Raw genomic sequence first — 22,823 nt, 5'->3', positions numbered from 1 at the left:
GCTTCCTCTCCCCGTCATTGGAGAATGAGCCTAAGGAAGGTATTAAAGAGCTCCCATTCAGAGCACTGTCCCAACTGGCATGGGAGTGGCACTGGGCCAGCCAGCCCGAACTTGGCCAGTAGCCATACAATAAGCCACTTTGGCCTTATTAGCCTTACTGGGGGCTGTCCTTCCACATGCTGCAGAGCTCTCCTTCCTGCATGTCTGGCAAAAGCTGATCATGTTTCCCAGTGGCTTTTCTGGCTAGGCCACCACACCAGAACTGGTCATGGGCCCACAGGAACAGGAGATGATAGAGGTAAAACAACAATCCCCATCTCCCACCAAGGAATCCATCTCATTGCTAGATGAGGCAATAACACCAGCAATAGATGACTTAAAAGCCTTCCATGACCTCCTGCCCTGAATAGAAACAGGTGACTGTTTTCAGTATAACACAGAGGAGGGAGAAGCACTCTTTATCCATTCACTAAGGAAAATCATGGTGGTCCTGGACATAAGACTATGTTTATACAGGAAAAGTCTCATAAGCTGTTTGGGATCCTGAGCATGATTATACCGGCCAGAACTGCACACCCTAGTAATGAAGGTACCCTACAACCAGCCAAAAGACTCTGACAGACCCCAGCTATTCTTCCTTCCACCTCCAGGTACAGGACAGTAAAGGTATTGGGTGCCGCCAGAAGGTTTTGAGTACTTTTATGCCTACCCAAACCCAGGGTTCTTAGTCTTCTCTGCAGCTCAGGAGAAATCAAAATCCATTAAAGGCCTCCTGAAGACTAAGAAGTTAGTCCTGTTTGGGCAAAGGTACAAGATACTGCCATTTGGATTCTCAGTTGTGCTGAGAGTCTTGCCAAATGTCTAGAGGTGGTAGCAGCACATATCAGAAGAACATGGGCATTCATGTCTGCCCTGGCTTGGACAATTGGCTGATCTGGGCATAACCCAGCAAGAGGCTGCGATGCACTTAACATACATCCTCTCTCTGTTCTCTCAGCTGAGCCTGCTAGTGAACTCTGAAAAATCGTTCCTTATCCCATCACAGATGATAAACTTTGGGGAGTCCTGGTCAGTTCTGGTTCAATGAGAGCATACCTCCCCAGAGACAGGTTACTGTTGCTGCAGTTGCTGGTGTGTGGGATAGAATCAAACCTGACAATGGTACAGATGTGTCTGAGGCTCCTTGGACATGGGCCAGTGTGCAAGTATGTGATGCCCCTTGCCAACCTTCACCTGAAATCACTCCATTCTGGCTCAGATCTGTCTACTCCCCAGCAAAACACCAGATGAACAAGAAGGTGGTGATCCCACCTCATTTTGTCACAGAATTGAGCTGGTGGAAGGAACTCAGAAATGTTCGTGGAGTACTATTCTCTACCCTCTCTCCGACAAAAACTTTAATTACAGATGCGTCAGGTACAGACTGAGGAACCTGAATCACCTACTAATGCAAGGGACTTAGTCCCCAGAGGACATCAGACTCACCAGTTAAGCCTCCTTACCTGTTCTTCACTCCACAGTGCAGATGCTAATGGACTACACAGACAGACAGACAGCCGCATGCTCATCTCTTCTCTGCCTGGATGCCGTCAGGTACTGGACATGGGATGAACCTAATGGCTGTTTATGACACACATCCCCATTTCTTTGCAACCATCTCTCACGTCAGACCTGACAAACTCACTACACCAAACACGTCTTAAAAAGTTTTTATCCATAAAGAGTAACATGTAATGTATCTACCGAAAGCTTGTAACTTGTCAGAATTCATATTCGCTGCAAGTTGTATGTACAGATAATATTTAAGGAATAATGTATTTATCCTGAAAGCACGCTTAATGGACTTGGAGTAGAAGTTAGTCAGCAGGAGCTAATGTGTCTCAGTAGTGGTCCATTCGGGCAAGGGGGAATCTTGGCTGGTGAGGTAATGCAAGGCTCAGTTGTTTAGCCTTGTGCAATACTAAGGGGAAATCACCAGAAGCAAGGACAAACTATCAAAGTCACTTAAAAGTAGAAAAGAAACTTTACAACAAGACGGGTTTGCCCTGTCTGTGAATAGAAACAGGTGTCTGTGTTCAGTATAACACGGAGAAGGGAGAAGCACTCTTTATCCATTCACTAAGAAAAGTCCCTTGTGGAGAGAGCTGCTTTCATGAACATTTGGATCCTAGATCTTGAAAAAACAACCAGCTCTGCAACAGACTGATCTTTGGGGGGAAAATCTACTTTATTAGAGAGGAAAGGTGACTGTTGATAAGTGTATACCCAGGTTCACATTTTATGATTTTGTTTTGTGTTGTAACCATTTTTCTCACCACTCCCTTATTTCTGATTAAATTTTTTTATTCTTCCTCAAACCTTCTCCTGTTTTATTATTGTGTTCACAGTGACATGTGGTTTACAGGAGTAGAACTGTTAAACTGGGGTACACTGGTCCTTTGGAGGCAGAGGATCTGGAATTTCTATGGATAGCCAGTGTCAGGGGCTGGATATCATGGGGAAACGATTCAAAGGGACCTGGGAATTGGGGTGCACCTACTGTTAACCTGCAAAGTGAAGTTAGGGCTGGCATAAGCCCAGAGAAGGATGCTTGAGTGGCTAAAAGGCTGGTAGTGTCAGGATGCTGACACCATGCTACCTCTTGCTACAGACAAGGGGGTAACAAGGTGCCTGTCAGTGCTTGGTGCTCCAAGAACCGTCGCACCTTCTGGCTGTCAGGAACAACATGGTGAATTTCCTGAGCAAACAATTGATCACCACTTGTGAATGATCCTTGTGGAAGTTCATCATAGCACCGATGTTCCAGTCTTGGGGAAACCCAGTGCTTGACATGTGTGCTGTTGTCATCAGTGCCAAATGCCAGAAGTTTTGTTCCAAAGTGAGCATGATTCTGTGGTTGTTACCGGACACCTTCTTTCTCCGGTTGTCCCAAGGCCTCTTGTATGCCTTTCCACTGACAACCCTGAGTCCCAGGGTGACTTCCAAAATCAAGAGACAGAGCTATAATTGTTCTTGTAGCTCCATATTGGCCAAGACAGTTTTGGCTGATGATCTGCTGCCAATATCTCTCTGGCCTTTCATTCAGCTCCCGCGCTGTCCAGACCTGTTCTTATAACAACATGGCCAGATACTCCATCCAGACCTGAAGTCGTGGCTGTTTGCTGGCTGAGCACCATGGAGAAAGAGTCTGCTTCCTATGGATCCAGGAAACCCTCATACAGAGCATGAAAGCATGTACCAGAAGAACATATATTTGTATAAATGAAAAAGATTTTTCAAAATGGGCAGCCCAACATAGATGGGAACCACTCCAGCCCCCTCGATTGTTACATATCCTCAACTACTTATTGCATGTAAAAATAGGCCAGCCCCTTGGTTCGCTCTATTATTAAGGTCCACCTTGTGGTGATTTCAACTTGCCATCTGCCTTATATGGTCATTCTTGGTCTTCTCTCACCCCAGGATATCACAGTTGCTCAAAGGGCCATTACGCATTTACCCACAGCCAGAGACCCTCCCCTGCCTGAGACCTCATTCTAGTCCTTTGACTCATGGAGCCTCCATTTGGACTTCTGAGAGACTGCGCACTGCACCACCTTGCTCTGAGAGCAGTCTTCCCAGTGGCCATTGCTTTGGCCAGGAGAGTGATTGATCTTCAAAAGTCTCCCCCAGCCCCCCAGAATGACATTCCAAAGAGTCAAGGTGGTGCTGCAACTGCACCTGAAGTTTATTCCTAGGGTGGTCTGAGAATTTCATCTAAATCTGTCAGTCATCCTGCCTGTTTCCTTCCCAGAACCACACTTGGCACAGGGAGAAAAGAAATTACACACACTAGATGTATCCAGGACTGTGCTTTATGTTGACAGGATCATATCATTCACACTATCTCCCTGTCTGTCTATAGTGGCAGCTGGGTATTTTAATGGTCAAGTCATCTCCTCACAGAGGGTATCAGAATGGTTAACACACTGTAGCTAGCTAGTGTACCTCTCCCACTGTGAACATCGGGTTCATTCCACCAGAGCTCAGGGAACATCCTTTGCCTGCTTCAGAAATGTGTGCATTCACTTTTGTCAAGCATTATGCCTTGGATTTAGTTGCTAGAGCAGATACCATGTTCCCGAGAGCAGTGCTACACCGTGTTTGATGCCTCTGTAACTTTCATTCTCCCCATTCTGAGGGGATACTGTTTGCCAGTCACCAAAGAGAGAGCCACACAGATGAACTTGAAGAAGAGAGATCAGTTACTCTGTAGTGACTGTGTTTCCTTGAGATGCTGATGGCAGTGTGGATCCCACTACTCGTCCTCCATCCCCGCCTTAGGAGACCTCAGCTACACGGGCTTTGAATTGTGGAGGGGCCTGAGGAAGGGTTGTGGCTGCTCCATCCTTTACATCCTTGCATGGAGGCACAGGGTGTGTGCAGCCCCGATGGATGCTATCATGTAAAAAAAATAAATCTCACGCATGTGAGGCACATGCCTGCCTGTGGTGGGATCCCGTACTGACAGCAACATTTCAAAGAATCACCACTGCCATAGGGTAAGTAACCAGTCTGTTTTACTTGAAAGCATTTGGGTTATACCTGAGATTTAGCAGTTCTTCTTGTGTTTCTGTTCATTTTTTTTCATGTGAATTATGTATTCTTTCTTTTCAGTCAGCGCTGCCTCGCCCTGCGTTTGGAATGTCTGTGTGGCAAGGAAGGCACCTCTGGTGGCTTCAGACAGCAGCTCATCTGGAGGCTCAGACAGTGAGGAAGAGGAGGATAAGGCTGATATCGTCACAGAAACCATCAGTACAGGTTCGGGCCAGGAAACCATCAGACTGACCATGGATGCTAAGAACGAGAAGGCTGTGTTCACCAGGTGCGAAAGAAATCAGCTGGGAATGGGGTAGATTTGACCATTAGGGTTTTGTAAAGTTTAGTCTGAATCCAAAAATGGCATAAGACAATTGGCAATTCACTGCTGATTTAAAATCAAATATAAAACACTAATGTGATTCAAGGCCTATTCATGAAAACAAGATAAACATGTACATGTGTGGGAACATCACGGCACTAAGGATTAATGAACTAGCTTTTTATGTTCTGAGTCCTGGATTCTGAATGTTGGCTGTAGGCAGTTTTCTTAAGATGCTCTATGGCCTTCCTGGGTGCTGATGCATTAAAATATTCATTACTGCTATACAAATGCTGTCTCCGTTCCCAAGCGAAAATGTGGCGCTTGCAGAGTCGTATTGCAAAGCTATCACATAATTGACAATATCAGCTCTCCTGAGGGGTAGGAGTGGAATAGTAGTGGGGGATGCAAACTAAGAGTGAGATCCACTAGCAGAGCCATAGTGTTACAGATCAGCATTGAGATGCGTCCCACAGAACTGCCAGGTGCGAGGGTTTGAAATGGCTCAAGTTATTGCTGTTTCCTCATTTTCAGAAGCAATAAATTCACTCATAAATTGTAAGAAGCCCAGACCTGCAGAATTAGCGAATTAGACATTACAAGTCCCAAGGTTTATGGTAACTTACGAACAGCATCTTAGGAAGAGCCCTGAAATACACATCTTCCATAAGGCTTTACCATACGGCACCTCGGGAGAGGGTACATTTCACAAGTTCATAGTTCTTAGAAGGGGAATAGACCAAACACAGTGTAAAATTTTGACAAGTGACTTAGGCTCCAAAGTGCCCAAAGCACCTTTGAAACAGGGTAACTGGTACTTTCTGAAATTTTACACAAGACCTATTTTTCTTCTTTCCTATTCTCCCCTGTGTGCTTGTAGGGTATGATCCAATTAACTGGGTCCCAATATTTTGGAGAGCTTACTAGGAGCAGATATTCACCTAATGTATTCATTGTCTTTGGGGGGTGGTCAGTTTGAGGTACCTGGCACACCTAATCACTCCAGTGAACATTTGCTGGGAATAAGAAAAGGTGGCTCATAAATCAGAGCTGCTGTTAAAGTAACATGGCTGTAAAACAAAGCAAAATTGCTGGAGAAAATAAGCCACTGACAGATTTTGGTTGATCTAATCTGAGCTGAGTTTTTTTTATAATCTGAAAATTTTTGAAGTTGTGTCAGTTACAGGCTGCCTTTTCTGTGGCAGACTTGAAATAAAAATCTGATGCATAAAATTTCATTGTTTACAAGCAGTGTGCTTCAGGAGAGCTGCTTGGATAAAAGGGACAAATTTCCATGGCCCAGCAGATTGTGCTTTCAGAAACCAGGCTGAAGAGATTAAAGGTGGTCAAATGTTGCTGACTAGGGCATCTGGGTAGTAACCCTTGTGACCCGTCCGTGCCCAGGGTAGCCAACTGATAATGCCAAGATCAGGGCAGGCTGCAGAAGGAGAGCAGATTCTCCCAGTGCCGGTGGGTGACACTGAAGCCCGGCTTCCCAACCAGCCACAAACTGCTTCTGATTTCCCCACACTGGTTATCAAGAAGCCAGTCCACAAATGCCCACAGCCCCCTTTACTGCATTCCAGTTCCTGGCTCCCAAATCAGCACTAGGTCCAGTAGAGAGACCAGTTACTTAAACTCTGTGTTCTTTACTAAAAAGGTTCACTCTGACCCCAGGGGGTCAGCGACAGCACCAGAGCAATATGAGTTTAAATCTTACTTAAAATACCACGCTGCCAGCCAATCCTTTAGTAACCAAAACTAAAGGTTTATTGTAAAAAGAAAGAAATGAACCATGAGAGAAATGTTAAAGGGTTAAAGCAAATCAGATACATACAAATGATTGAAAATCCATATACATCAGGTTTCTGGAAGAAATGTGGAGTTGCAGGCTTGTATAGTTCCCTCTGGTACACATCCAGTATCTGGATGGGTCTAAGTCCTTCGGTTCAGTTGCAAGATGAATAGATCCAGAGGTAGGTGTGTGTGTCTGCAGCTGGACAGGAACATAGACAAAATGGATTTTGTGGTTTGATCTTATATACCCTCTGTCTCAAGCCATGCGGCCTGTGGAAAGTCACAAGAACTAAAATGGAGTCCAGAGTCACATGGGCCAATCCTGGTGACTCTTCAGGTATGCCTGGGATTTCTTCCTGGGCCCCTTGCCTCTGTGAATGTCTTAATGGGCCATTAAGCAGGCTATAGTCTTGCTGCCTCTCTGTCTGGGGTGTGTCCCAGCCAGCCCAAATTGACATACAGAAATATCAAATACATCCATAACTTTCATTTTACATATAATACATGAACATAAGTATTATTATCTTACTCAGCACGATATATCCCTTCTAACAATACCTGACATGATATATCTCACAGGAATTATCATGATTCTGACATACTGATGTCACACAATATACTAAATGCCCCCCCACTCAAGCCAGCCTGTGTGACAACCCTCTCTGCTGTTCATAATATACTTGTCTCCTTTTCTCATGTCCATTGACCCTTGCATTTTAACAAAATAAAACATTTGGAGCATACAGCAGAAGCCTTCCAAATGTATTTTTTCATCTCTGAACCTATGGCATTTACAGCCGGAGTCGTGCTCTAAATTTAGCTGTCTGCCTTGGTTCAATTTAACACAACAGCTGTGTAAATCCTGTTCGGCATTTTGCTTGACTTTTACATTAGCTTCACAGCAGATTGGGAAAAGGGCATCCTTATTTTGATTAGCTAGCTCTGTTGTTGTCCATGCCATTGCCAAATCTAAGCATTATAATTTTAAATTAGTGCTTTTTAGCAATAAGTTTCTCTCTTAGGTAAGCACAGTTGTAATTTATAACCAAAATGACAAGGTTTCCAGAACCTGCTTTGTGTTCAGGATTGTGGCTGTGTTCAACTAATTCTGCTTTTACAATGAAAGCAAATATTCAGATAACTAACAATCTCCACTATGAAAGTGTGAGAGCTTAACACAGCCATAATCTCAACCAGAAATAAAAACAAATGACTGCTGGGGAAAGACAGAAACTTTTAATTCAGATTGTGATCTCAGATATATTCAGCTGTTTCAGAACTACCTAGCCAAGCGAAACTTCTCATACAGTGTGGAATACCTTATTGACAGTGATTATAGTTGAGGCTTCCACACTTTCCAAAAGTCATTCTGCTTTTCCCTTCCATTTCCCATAACACAACCATATAAATCAGAAATCTATAATTGTGGGTTTATCAGCTTCTTCCCAGTTCCTTGATGATTACAAACAAATCAACTGCACTGATGATTTAAAAACATTTTTGGTCTAGTACAAACTTTATGATGAAGTTCCGTAAATTCACAATCAGAGTGGACCTCTGTTGTTTTATAGCCTAATCTGGACTAAGAACTTGATATAACTAGGATTAAAACTCAGTTCTTTCTGTGGCTTTGGCAGGTCACTTAGATTAACATTTTCACACTTAGGTGCCTAAAATAAGGCATCTAAATCTATTTTTAGGCACTAATTAAAAGTGAGCTGTTTTTTCAGATATGCTGAGCACCTTTGGCTCCCATTATCATCAGGGGAAGTTGAGGCTGCCAGTATCTCTGAAAATCAGTCCTCATAAATATGAATTTAGATACCTAACTTTATATGAGGTGGGTGAGGTAATATCTTTTATTGGCCCAACTTTCGTTGGTGAGAGAGACAGACTTTCCAGCTTATACAGAGCTCTTCAGATCTTGGGAATGTACTCAGTGTCATAAGTAGTTAACACACATTTCAAGGGATCATTCAAGGTGAAGTGGCCTGTTATCATCCCTCCAGTCATGGGGGTGGGAGGAAGAGGGAGAGAAAACGTGCCCTGGCACTCTTACTGAAGGAATATCAGGACCCATAGAAACCATCCTCAAACCAGTCACTGCACAAAGGGTCAGCTTTCTCCAGGGTAGAGCTGACTTCCTCCAGAAACTCTTCAACTTTAACAACCTCCCTCAGAAAACCATTCTTGCCAACATTGATGTCACTTCCCTATACACTAACTTCCCTCACAATGGATGGCATCGCGGTCTGCCTCAAATATTTACAAGATAAGACACTCCTCAGATATCCACCCAAAGCACATTCACAGACTCATCCATTTCATCCTCACCCATAACAGTTTTACATTCAACAACAAACACTTTCTCTAAACTATGGGAATGGCCATTGGTACTACGATGGCTCTCCACTATTCCAACCTCTTTCTGGGTCACCTTGAACAAGACTTTCTGGACAAATGCACCATGAAACCAATGATATACCTGAAATATATCAATGGTATTTTCATAAGATACCTATGGAGCTCCTAAAGGCAGGAGGGAGAAAGCTTGCGAGCAACATCCATACACTTAGAATCATAGAATATTAGAGTTGGAAGGGACCTCAGGAGGTCATCTAGTCCAACCCCCTGCTCAAAGCAGGACTAACCTCAGCTATATCATCCCAGCCAGGGCTTTGTCCTTTGTCAAGCCCTTCTCTGTCCTTCTCTGCACCTGCTGCGCCGCATACCCCAGGCTCTGAAAGATGCAAACATAATTACTTTATACAAAAAATAAAGGAGACAGAGCAGACTGCAACAGCTACTGAGGGATGTCCCTGCTCAGCGTGGTTGGCAAGTGCTTGCAAGGGTCCTGCTGAAATGACTTCAAGTCCTTGCTAAGAGAGTTTATCCTGAGAGCCAGTGTGGGTTCAGAGCTGGACGCTCCATGACTGACATGTCCTTCACAATGCGCTTGCTGCAAGAAAAAAGTCATGAAGAACAGGCACCTTTCTGTGTAGCATTTATTGGCCTACAAAAGGTCTTTGACATGGTTAGCAGGAATGGCATATACAAGATCCTGTTGAAAACTGGCTGTCCACAAAAAGTGATCTCCCTATTTTAGGAGTTCCATGAGGGAATGAAGGCACCTATCCAGTATGAAAATGAAACATCTGAGTTTAGCATTGATACCGGCATGAAGCAAGGCTGCGTCTTAGCGCCTACCGGCTTTGGCATCTTCTCTATTTTTCTTAAATATGCTTTCGAAAATGATCAATCTGTCATACTAATTGAATGGGGGACGGATGGCAGCTTGTTTAACATCAGGCGATTTCAGAGCAAACTCACTATTGGGGATCTGCTCTTCACAGATGACGCTGCATTCATCTCTAATTCATCTGATGAATTGCAAATCATGATGAATAAGTTCTCTGATGCGTGAATCAAGTTCGGCATAAGTAATCAGTGTTAAGAAAACAGTTGTCATGTCACAGGGCACAAACATTCTACCTAAAGTCTACATCAATAATGAAGCTCTGGACAACGTGGATCACTTCTGCTGTCTTGGCTCAACTTTAATCAGCTCACTTAGCCTTGAAAAAGAACTTGATGTGAGAATTGGCAAAGCCTCTGTCACCTTTGGCAAACTTACCTCACGTGTCTGGAATAACAAGCTGCTAACACTGAATACAAAGGTGTCCATTTATCAGGTTTGTGTCCTCAGTACCCTCCTTTACAGCTGTGAAAGCTGGGTCATGTACTCCAAGCAGGAGTGGAGGTCGAACAGCTTCCACCTTCGCTGTCTCAGAAAAATCCTTGGAGTCACTTGGGACCAATCACTAACAACGAGATCCTTGAGAGACCTGTGCAGACTATGCTGGACATTCTCAGGCTTCGCTGGCTAGGACACATGGAGCGCATGCCTTGAGACCGTCTGCCGAAAGTTGTGCTCTATGGCTAACTCTGGAACTACCTGTGATGCAGAGGAAGGCCAAAGCTCTGATACAGTGACAAGATCAAACACGATCTCAAGAAATTCAACATTCCCCTGACAACTGAGAGAGCCCTACCCCCAACTGCTCAGTCTGGAGAAACCAGGTTAATGCTGGTGCAGTCATCGCGGTTGTTGTCAGAGAGCCCAGGCTGAGGTCCGTAGGTGAGCCAGGGAGCGGAGTGTGCTCTAGTGTCCATCAGGCGAGTGTAGCCTGTATCCACTGTGTGAAGGGCTGCCGCTCATGCATTGAGCTCTTCTCTCATGCTACTGCCAAGCACCATTGACTGACTGACTTCCTCATGTTTCCTTTCATCTGTCTAGATGTTGGATGGCCATCTTCACAGCTGGGCACTCAGATACCACAGAATATTCTCAGAGGAGAAAGTCTGGGATATACACACTTAAAACCACCTTCACCAAACAAGGACTCTCCATCAGAGAAGTAGATTGCATCATGGACCAGCCCACCCAAATACCCTGAGAGAACCTGCTTCAATACAGAAATAAACCCCTTCTGACTGCACACCTTTAGTTAACACTTACTGTCCCACACTGGAACCCACATGGGGTATAATCAAATATTTGCAACCCATACTCGATGAGAATCCCTCTTCTGGCTTTCAGACCAGCACCCAGCGTCTCCAAGATCATTATCAGAAGCAAGATCCCCACAGACCAGGACACACCAGCTCAGAACAGCACAGAGTGTGACCAGATGTCCTGATATTTAGGTGCATTGTCTTATATAGGCAACAAATTAACTTTGTCCCCCTCATCCCAATTTTTCATGCTTGCTATCTGATCACCCTACCAGCACCAGGCCTACCAGAACAACAGATGCAAAATGTGTAGATATATCTCCACTGCTACGATGATCAACACCCTCCACAACACATCTTTCAAGATCCATGAGTCCTACACATGCCTAGCACAAAATGTGGTGTATCTTATCCAGTGCACTGAATGCCCCAATAACAATTGTGTGAGTGAAACCAGACAATCACTATGCTCTCGAATGAATTCACATAGAAAAATGATAAAATACCATATCACCTGTGGGTGAACACCTTTCTCACCAAGAGATCTCTCTGTATCTGACCTTTCAGTCGTCATCCTCAAAGGAAACCTGCACAACACAGTCAAGAGACGAGCCTGGGAGCTTAAATTCGTAACTTTGCTAGATACTAAAAACATGGACTGAATAAGCACACTGGATTTATGGTTTATTACAACAATATATAACCCATTTAACTCTATCCTCCCTGCCCAGCTTCCCCCTCCGCCCATGACTTGAATGGTCCCTGGAAATATGTGTTAATTACTTATGCTAAACTGTCTGTCCCACCTTGTATATAGCTGTGACACTGAGTACATTTCCCAGGCCTAAAGAAGAGCTCTGTGTAAACTCAAAAGCTTGTCTCTCTCAGCAACAGAAGTAGGTCCAATAAAGGATATTATTACCTCACCCATCTGATCTCTTTAATATTCTGTGACTGTAATAACATTCTATATAACTTCAGATGCTCAGTTGTGAAAATTTTGCTGTGAGCTTCTGTGCCTTAGTTTCTCCATCCAGAAAATCTAGCTAATATTTATTCCACAGGGATGTGGAGGATTAATGAATTAATATGTGTAGTAAAGTCCTAAGAGGATGTCAGGTGCTAAAGAAATGCTTATTATTAGGGTTTAAAACTCATTTGTTGTCATGGTGCTACATAATAGATAATTTCAGTGTATCTTAACATGTAATTAATCAGTACCAGGCTATATCAGAGATTTTGAAGACTTGAATAATTGTCACTAATCAATGAAGGGATTACCTTGAGGCAAACTGAAGTTTTTTTCCATATGCATCCAATAAATTTTCTTTCCTAATCTCCTCCAAAGGAATCGCAAAACATAGAAAAATGGTTCACAGTAATTAAGAGAAGGAAAATTGGCCTGAGATGGACCTCATATAGAAGATGATATGAAATTCAGTAAATACACGTGCAAAATACTACTCTTAGGAAGGAAAAATGAAATGCACAATTTCACAGTGGCGACTACCTGGCTAGGTGGTAGTACTGCTGAAAAGGATCTGGAGTTATACTGCATTACAATTTGAATATGCGTCAACAATGTATGCAGTTGCGAGAAAGACTAATATTCTTGGATGTATTGACAAGAGTGTCATATGAAGAGATAGAAGGTGATTGTCCCACTCTGCTTCGGCACTTACGAGGCCTCAGTTGGAGTACTGTGTCCAGTTCTGGGCTTCACAGTTCAGGAAAGATGAGGACACATTGGAGAGATTCCAGAAAAGAACAAAAAAAACGATCAAAGGTTTAGAAAACTTGACCTATGAGGAAAAGTTTAAAAAGTGGCCATGTGCTTAGTCTTGAGAAAATAAGACTGAGGGGGGGACCTTATAAGTCGTCACATATTTTAAGGGCTGTTATAAAGAGGATGGTGATCAATTGCTCATATCCACTGAAGGTAGGACACAAAATAATTGCCTTAATCTGCAGCAAGGGATTGATAGATTAGATATTAAGAAAAACTTTCTAATTGTAAGGGTTGTTAATTTCTAAAATAAGCTTCAAAGGAAGGTTGTGGAATCTCCATCTTCAGAGGTTTTTAAAATCAGGTTGGACTAAACACTAGTCAGGAATGGTCTAGGTTGACTTGATGACCTCTTGAAGTCTCTTCCAAGCCTACATTTCTATGATTCTGTGTTACTATGATAATGGTTTAAAAAGCTTTTAAAATACATAGAAGAAACAGACCTGGAATTATTTTGCATTAGGGAATTTTGATAATTTCTGAGAATATTTTCCTCCTGCATTGTATGTTGTTGTGTTTCTTGTAGGACTCCCTTGTGGAATAACTACTATGATCTCTTTAATGATCAGTATGAGTGGCTTGTGCAACAGAGGCACAAAAGGATATTTAGGATACCAAATTCCCTTTTCTTTTAGGGAAAGCTTTGCAGTGTGCTTTTTATTCCTTGGGTAGCTATGCTCCAAAACTCAGGCTTCAAACCCTGGCAGACCTGCCACAGGTATTCTTCCCCCTCCACCCCCGCCCCGCAAAAGACATTCCAGCTGCCTTGGAGAGTCCCATGTCCTATCCAAGTGCAAGGTCTTCATCAGGTTTGAAAGCAGATCTTGCAAACTGAGATAAGGTGACTAAAAAGCTCCTTTTTATGCAGTGATCTCTGAGACCTGCAAGGGTAGATTCTTTCCTGTACATCTGCCACAGCCTCTTTGACTTACGCTGCACCTCAAGGGAGCAAAGAACAGGGGACATCTTCAGAGGCTTCCTAACACTCCAAGAAGAAGAGATCCCAGTCCCTGATTGGGACTCGAAGTACTGTGAGAGGTCTCTGCAAAGATCAGGGTCCGAGACCTTGTATCCCGCTCTGGGTACTGCTGAGGCGTCTGTTTCTTTTGGCTCTGAAGGTCCAGTCCTGCTGCAGAGATATACCACCCCACATAAAGAGAAATCTCTCAGCAAACAACCAAGCTCGACACCATTTTGTGTACCTTTGGAGCCCTCCAGATGGCAGGGACTTAAAGAAACCACCAACCCCGTCTTCGGCACCCTCTGAGAGCCAGGGGCATAGGAAGTGTGCAGGCCTGTTCATCCACACCATCTCCAGTACCGCTTGGCCCTCTTCAGATGGAGTACTGCCCCAGATCACCAGTACCAACTTTGTTCTTTCCCACAAGGACCTCTGCATGACAGAGGAGCCAGACTCCACTCTCCTGAGAGGTGCAGAGAGGATGTCTTTCTCAGAACTTGAGGCACCCACCAGCACCAACCTACTGATTGGTACCACCACATCCTGCTACAAAAGTCGGCCACCTATACCGACTTATATGACATTTCCCACCCAGGTGCTAGTACCTATCTGACCCCCAGTACAGATTCAGCTGCCAGTACCAACACCCTTAGTTTCACCATTGGACACGGGATGACACATCTTCTGAATTGGACATCTCTGTCCAGGATTCAACCATCTTTTCCTTATCTGGCCATAACCCTCCCTGCCAACCTTGGCAGGAGCATCGCTGAGGTCCTGCTCACTTTGCACATGCCCTCCCATAGTGGGAATTCTGGAAATCTTAGACTCCCTATAGCAACCAATTTTACAGGGTGCCTTCCCATAGAAAGGCATGCCAAGAGGAGCAGCCCTCTAGACTCAGGGAGCCTGTTGCACAGAAGCGCCATCTCTGCAGAAAGGCTTTGTGGAACACCAAGAGTGAAGAATCAAGGAGGAAGCTCCCCCTTCTGACAAATCCTCATAGTTTCCCGACAAAAGCAGCCATGCCCCTTCCACCAGCCTACGTGGATGACATCAAAGTTTTCCAGGACTTGATGAAGAGGGTAGCTGAGACTTTACAGATCACCCCGGAGAAGGTACAGGAAACCCAGCATTCCCTGTGGGATATCCTCCTCGCTACATCACAAGGCAAGTTAGCACTGCCTATTAACGATGCACTATTGTCAGCAGCCCATAACATCTGGCAGACACCTGCCACCATTGTGCCTATGTGTAAGAGGACTGACAAAAAAAAAAACCTCGTTCCGGCCAACGGCTCTGAATATCTTTTGTTCTCATCTCACTCCCAGCTCCTGGGTGGTCAGTGTGGTCAATGAAAGGAACAGGCAGAACCGGCAGAAATCTAGTCCTCAGCAGCATTATAATTCAGGGTAACAGCATTATCATGCCCTGTTGGCAAAATATGATTACATGCTCTGCTCAGAGTTCTTTTGATTTGTTGACCATATGCAACAGGACCAGAGGGGTCAATTTGAAGCCTTTACAAAGGGCTCTTGGTAGTTGCTGCTTGCCTCTGTCAGATGGGAATAGTTGTCTTCCCTTACTTGGACAGCTGGCTCCTCAAGGGCAGCTTCTTCTCTGAGGTCAGACACCAGCAAGTCTTTCGCTCTGTTTCATTCCCTGGTTCATCAACTCAATGTGGAGAAGTCCAGCCTAATACCCATTCAGCACATAGGCTTAATCGGGGCCACACTGGACTCAGTAACCAGCAGGGAATACCTACCCACAGGCAGCTGTGATACCATGTCCAGCCTCATATCCATAATATAATAGAGCACTCAGACCACAGAGAGGTTTTGTCTACAACTCGTTGGTCATATGACACTCCGTGCAAGGCTCCACTCCAGATGCCTTCAAGCCTGACTTAGAACCCTTTATACTCCAAATAGACATAGCCTGTCCTAACTAGTCTTCGTTCCCCAGGGGGTCCTTGATGCTCTCCACTGATGGAAGGACCCTTACAGGATATGTGTTGGGATGCTTTTCTCACATCCACCTCCCTCCCAGACTATTACCACGGACTCCCCCATGTTAGGTTGAAGCCCGCACCTTCAGAAGTTTACAGCACAGGGCAAGCTGACCCCCAAGAATCATTGCTCCACATCAACATCCTCAAGCTATGGGCTGTCCACACTGTGTGCCATCACTTCCTACCCAAGGTGAAGGATCACTCCGTCAGAATTACAATACACAACAGGGCGACAATGTAGTAATATCAACTGCCAAAGAAGAGCAAAATCTTAATCTAGATTGAGAAGTGTTAAAGAGCTACAGACTTCAATACTACAGTGATGGTACTACAGTAGAACCTCAAAGATATGACCATCAGAGTTACGAACTGACCAATCAACCGAATACCCTGGGAAACTGGAAGTAAACAATCAGGCAGCAGCGTGGGGGGGGGGGGAGGGGGAGGAGGAATTAAAAAAAAAAAAAAAAAAAAAAAAGTAAACAAACACTGTATTGTGCCTGTATTGCATCTTAAAGGTCAGCATGCAGAGCAGAAACAGCGTTGTTCCTGTAAACCAAGGGCGCTGTTTCACCCCCACCCACCCCACTCCACTGGGAGGGGGAAGCTGTTTTCACACACAACCCTCTGGTGAGCTACACTTATTAGTACCCTAAAAGCCCCATCTGTTGGAGTACCATGTGTCGTGCCCTCATGTCTACTCCAGTCTCTCGCCATTCTACCTTTTACAAATTCTGGGAACCTCTTTAAATCATCTCCACGATGCTGCTTCCTGTGGACCCTCTCTCCAGCCCAAATAAATAAATAAAAATGGGTAGCAGTCATGACTGGTACTACTTACTCTCTTGTGAGCTCACAGGTTAGAGATTTCTCACTGATGATCTGGCATGTGCACTTAGGCTTTTTACATGATGGCATGGCTGAGAAACACCTGAGTTAATTGTCCCCTTGCATTGCACAAAAATGTTACCCATCACAGTTTTGGTTCAGGTGTGTAGTGTTGTTAGCAGCAGTTTTAAATGCTCAGACACAAGTGATAGGCTATTTCAGCTACAGAGAGCAGATGTATGTTTTCCCCTGGAAGATCCATAGTAAATTTGACATGGTAGAATAATTGGGGGGGAAAAAAAGTGCAAAGGGACCGTGTAGAATTCTCTAGTGATGACTAGCAAGATTCCTGTTACTGCCATACCTGGCTATTTGATAACCTAGAGTTTGTATTTTAAGTTTCAACTTTGAGCAAGATGTTCTTTGTAATGTATTGGTTAATCTACGTTTGTGTATATTGGGAGCAGTTTTATATATAGGTTCCAATGCACGGTATTCAACTACTGTATGATTAGGAAAGCTTTTAAACTTCCCTTGCCTAGTCATTTTTACAGGGAAGGAAACTGTGTGAGGATAGCAAAGCAAAGTTAATTCTTTTGTCTGTTTTTGCACTAATCTTTACTGTTTTCTTTTTCTTTCTCTCCTCTCTGCTTTCTGCCTATCTCTGTCTCTCTTGCTGCCTTTCTCTCTTGCTGTGGGTATTGCTCAGAATATTTAGACCTTCAGTCAGAGGGTAGGTATAATTGTGACATTTTCAGGGTTCCAAACATCCACCTGACAAGTAGTCTCTCCCTTTATTAAGCTACTTTCTTCTTGCTTCCAAGTCCTTGGTGCTGGATTGGAAATAGAGCTGCTGTATTACTGAATTGGCAAATGACACTAAAAAACTCACTCTTCCACTGTCAGTTAAAAGTATTCTTGGAAGCAGTATTTTGAAATGCCTAACTAGAAGTTGTGTGGAGTCCTGTGTGAAAAATACATGCAGAGGCAGCACACCTGTTAATGAACCATTTAAAAATAATTACAGTATTTGGATAGTTTCATAGATCTCATTGTGTCTTTGAGCTTCTGCCATTCCACCTGTTCGTGAGCTCTTTCTGCAAACAGGAATAGGTTTTAATAATTTTATAAGGGAAGAGTCGGTTTCTGTTCAAGTTGACTATCAGTGAAACCTTGTTAACTGCACTTTGTTAATGCACGCAATTCTCATGAAAGCAGTTAAGTTTGTTATAAAAGTGGGGGGCTGTGCTGTAGTGACATCTCCGTACTTGAGACGCTCATGAATTAACTCAACAGAACGCTTACTAGTATGTTATGAAGTGTTACCAGTACATAAAACTAAATTACATTTGTCAAATCACAATACGTTTTGAGTTGTATTATCTTTCATTTTTTTAAATTGTGTTTTTACTCATTATTTTAAAAAATTCATCAATTCCTAGTAATTTAGTGCAAATTAGCAAGGCTCCGCAGTAATTATTTCCTTATTAGATCAGGAATTAAAAGAAAACTCTAATATAAAATAAATTATCTCCTAATAATTATGTCTAATTTGAAAGAAGAATTAAATCATTTTAAAAATAGTTTAAACTGTCATAACATCATAAAGCATAGTTAACGGTCACACACGGAGCTGCTGTTCTAACGTACTGTAGTAAGAGACATAGAAAATGCAGCCCAGCATTTAAATGTACCTGAGAGTCAGGAGGCTTTACAAGGTTTTAAAAGATGAGTGGTATTTTAAAAGATTTTTGGACCTCTTAAGTGCTTAATTTAATCATTTTCTAATAAATATTACCACTTTACGCATCTTTGACCGTTTCCTGTCTTTCTCAAGCGTTCAAAGACTGAGCTGCATTTCCGTTGTCTCAAACTTGTGCCATCGGGCTAGACTTCCTGGCAGGAAGTATCTGTGAAATTGAAGTCCTTGTTCAGAGAGACACCAGCACTACCCAGAACTGAGATATTTGAATAGTGGCAGGTAAAGAATTTCTCTAAACTATATTAAAAGTGAGCATGAGATTTTAAAAACTAAAGTTAATTCATTGCTATGGTGTAGAACTAAGCCTGTGAACCAGGAAAGTGGAAGGTTAAGGTTACTTCAGCAGTGTTAACTCAGCTGCGTTTCGCGTCTTGTATATTTATGGTATGTGATTAACAGCATAAACAGTAATAAGATTTACACTAAACAAGTAAAGCAGCGATAGTGAATTCTACATATATGCAGTGTGGTACCTATTTTTTGTGGGAAATGACTTTTGAATGTCCATTTTCTGTGTGATTAAATTTTCAACTTTACCATTATCATCAACATAAGCTTTTGCATTTTATTTCCCTATTATTTAAAGGATGTAAAAAGTGTTTTACTGCTTAGTTGCCCTTAAATGATTAACTTAAGTGGCTCCTTTAAAGCTGAAGCACACTAACAAGTGGCAAATATTTTGCTATGTATGCTTAGGCTATGTCTACACTATAGAAATTTGTCGACATTTGTCACTAGGACCACTTCCACCAACCTAAGGGGCAGTGTGTGAACCCACAGGTTCTCAGCTGACCCTCCCGCCCCCCACTACCGATCCAAGCCAGGGTGCAGGGACTTCCCCGCTCCCAGGCGGGAGCCAGTTGCAGCCGGAGCCCGGTGGCTTGTGGAGCCGGGCTTCAGCCCCCCACACCAGTTGTATGACAGCCCCACCACTGCTCTAAAGGGACACAGTGTTCCCCTGCCTCTGCTGACAAAAGCCCTACGCCTTTTGTCAAGGTGGTTTTATTTTGTTGACAAAACACGACAGTTTTGTTGACAAAAGAGTGGTTGCAGTGTGTACACCAGGATTGTTTTGTCGAAAAAAGTTATGTTTTGTCGACAAAACTGTCTAGTGTAGACCAGGTCCTAGACTAGCATTTTAAAAAATTCATAACTTTTAAAATTTTTCTCCACTTTTGGTTGATTATTTTTACCTTTCCTTGGTAACGACTAAAATGTTGCCAAGTTTGCAGTCTGTATCTTTAGACGTTTCAAGTTAGGTACTAACATTGTTTTCTTTACACTTACTGTTCTGAAAAATGGTCACATCAGTTTACACTCAGCATCTTCCCCATCCAAAAAAAATTCAACTCTGAGCTGAAACCAAGCACGAAAATTTCAGCTCTAAAGAATTTTTGAATGAGCAGCAGAAAAAGTGAGGTTATCATGGAGGCTGGAATTCAGTTTGAACTATAGTGTTTGCTATCTATGAAAACTATTTTTTCTGATACCTATATAGTGCTCATTCTTATTTAGTAAATACCGTAGGTACCGGGGCTATATATCAAAAGTAAGCACTGCAGTAGTTTTCTTAAGTCTGAAGTGAAAATGAGCTGATGCTAGCAAATTCCCCCTTCTGGCTACATTAAGTGAGCTCCTGTAGAATCCGGAAGTCCCTTCTTTGCATCCAGTGATAATTTAGTTCTAGGGTGAAACTTATTTAGCTTACATACTTGTTAGCAGCAGTGAAAACCTTAAATTCCTTCTTCTGAAATAGCTCTGAAATAACAGCTGGAAATGGTTGTTCCCATTGTTTTAAGCGTGAACTCGGAGGTGAGGGCTAGCATTCTCTCCACTGCATGAAGGATCCGGAAAGGAATGTGTCACTGTTGGCACTTGTACAATATAACCAAACAGTTGGTACCAGTGTACCTCCCAATTTTCTTTTTGCTGTAGTTGAGTAAGGAATTTGGTGTAGCATCCACTTACCTGCAGCAAAGAAAATAATCCTCCAGTTTCCCAGACTGAATGGAGTTATATTGTCACAGTGGATGTTTTGAGCTCTCCCATTTTGGGATACATTTTTCTTTTCAGTGCTTGCTGACTGTTCATCCTGCATGACCTGTGGACTTTTCATTTTTTCACAGAAAACATGAAAAAAACCAAGCACAAGACTGCATTGTCTTGCTAGTTATGCCATTAACTTGGCAGGTTTGCTGGAATGCATTAAGTGGATTATTCATAAACTAAGCATGCTGTGGAGAATTAGGCATGTAACATGTCTCCATTGTTTTTATAGAAATGAGTTCAGTATCAATTTGCATATATTTAGGCTTGGTGACCAAATAAAGGCTTGGTGACCAAACTGCAATCACACATTTCACTGTAAAAACTGAGTTTTTTAATCAAAGATGGAAGCTTGGTGCAATGAATTGTCATAGAGTGGATCTTTCATGCTGGTGTAAGTGTTCGCTTTTGCAACATTAAATGTCGTATGTAATTCTGGAACTATTCATGGAGCCCCCCTGTGCTCTGTGATCCAGTGTAATTACTAGCCAGCAGATTGTTTTGAGAAGTTTGAGAAGTATGTCAGGTAGCATCACTGCCATTGCATCTTCTTTTGTTTTTGTCCTGGTTGACTGTTGCAGAATTCAACTTTTAAGGGCTTGTTTACGGGCTCAGCATGGGGCATGTTTTGTTTAGGTATGCTGTTTATATTAGTTTTGTGTATCCATTTGTAGTGTCACCATCCTTTGTAATCTGTTCTTGCAATCTTTTGATGTCTATGATACTTATTAATTGTTTACCAAAGAGAAACTAGAGGATAACTAAAGTGTGTCCCAGGAGCCACAATAATAGTAAGCTTCAGAGGTGGGTAGCTTTGGACTCTAATTGGACTTTATTCAGTATCAAATCCATATTTTCCTGAAATACTTTAAGCCCTTGTATCATTGACCATTTCAGACTGACTTCTTCACAGGTCTTTTGACAGTGAGATACATTTATCATTGGGCTCATCATCATGAGAAGCTACCTTAGGTGCTGCAGTTTTTTGGACTCCCCTGCCTGATAATAGGAATCAGATCCATCTGGCATGTTTGAAGTCTCAGGAAAGCCAGGGGAATTGTTTGTCTTGCTAGTCTTGGTGATTCTCAGTAAGCAGGTCAGTGGAAAGATGGGGCGGGCAAAGCTGTTTGATTGCTGTATACCAGTGATCCTCATGAGGTTAGATATAATTGTTGAGTTTACATAGTCGAACTGGTTGGCAGGGAGGAGTAGAAACAAAAGATACAGCAGCATTAATATATTCTATAGTCATCTGTGGGAAAGACATTTTGGAAATATAAAATAAAAGATAAATTTTTCCCATGCACAGAAACATCACAGTAAAGCTGCCAAATGGAGCTTCCTTTCTTTATTAGCTAGACAGTTTAGCGCTGCATTTAACAATGTATCCTTTTCATTACAGGATGCTTTTGTGAGACCTACAGTAACTGCAAAGTGAGAACTTATCTTTTATTCTTGTTCACTGCTGAGGAAGAAATAACGCTTTCAGAACACACCGTTGTGTTATCAGGTTGAGGAAGCCACATACTGACAGGAATGCTGTACCAGAGAAAAGAAAGCTAAACTTTCTGGTTCCAAGCAGCTGTCCTAGCAAAGACGACTCATTAAAAATAATTCTATAGGCTATATGTTATTCCTTAGAGAGATACATGCAGTAGAAAATGAGAACTCAGTACAACGTGTGCACTAGATTTTCCCCTGAGAAACAAGTTTGGGGGAGTTCTTTGGCCTGTGTTACAAAGGAGGTCTGAATAGGTGATCACAATGGTCCCTTCTGGATAGTGCTGAACCAGACTAATTAGTGATTGCTTGCACTGTCAATGTGGCTGCTAAGTGCAGAAATAGAAGACTGGTATTTGAGGAGGCATCTCAACTCTTCCTATTTAGCATGAGGCTACCAGAAGTTTACAACTTGACAGTGGTAAGGCAACTTGTTTCCTTGTACTCCCCTGTCTCTGTATCCATCTGTCGTCTTATACTAAGATTGTAAGTTCTTTGGGTAGGGAGCTTCTTTTCTCTGCTTGTACCGCACCTCGCACAGTGGCATCCTGGTCTGTAGATAGGACTCCTAGGATCTTTGATAACACAAATAACAGATAATAACAGGCGCTCGTGTCTGATCCATCTCATGCAAATTCTTTTAAGATAGTACAACATTTTGCACTTACTATATTTAGCTTCTTTTAGAGGATCTTAAAGCACCTTATAAAAGTCTGT

The 22,823-nt window shown here is 42.8% G+C and overlaps 1 protein-coding gene across 3 annotated transcripts in view; it reads left to right on the top strand.

Annotated features, from left to right (window-relative positions):
• Positions 1-22,823, top strand: part of PPP6R2 (protein phosphatase 6 regulatory subunit 2) — a 147,285-nt gene that overhangs the window by 113,813 nt on the left and 10,649 nt on the right. For 2 of the 3 annotated variants that reach the window (XM_067531404.1, XM_067531402.1), the window contains exons 22-23: positions 4,657-4,864; positions 17,508-17,531. In XM_067531404.1, the coding sequence (XP_067387505.1) occupies positions 4,657-4,864; positions 17,508-17,531 (232 nt within the window). The remainder of the gene's footprint in view (positions 1-4,656; positions 4,865-17,507; positions 17,532-22,823) is intronic. The other variant, XM_067531403.1, reaches the window with a different exon arrangement.

The sequence above is a fragment of the Emydura macquarii genome, unplaced genomic scaffold (genome assembly GCF_026122565.2).
Source record: "Emydura macquarii macquarii isolate MOO-44397 ecotype Brisbane River unplaced genomic scaffold, CSIRO-AGI_Emac_v2 contig_3219, whole genome shotgun sequence".
NCBI lineage: Eukaryota > Metazoa > Chordata > Testudines > Chelidae > Emydura > Emydura macquarii.
The sequence above is the reverse complement of the archived record's forward strand: the minus strand, read 5'-3'. Positions and strand labels throughout refer to the sequence as shown.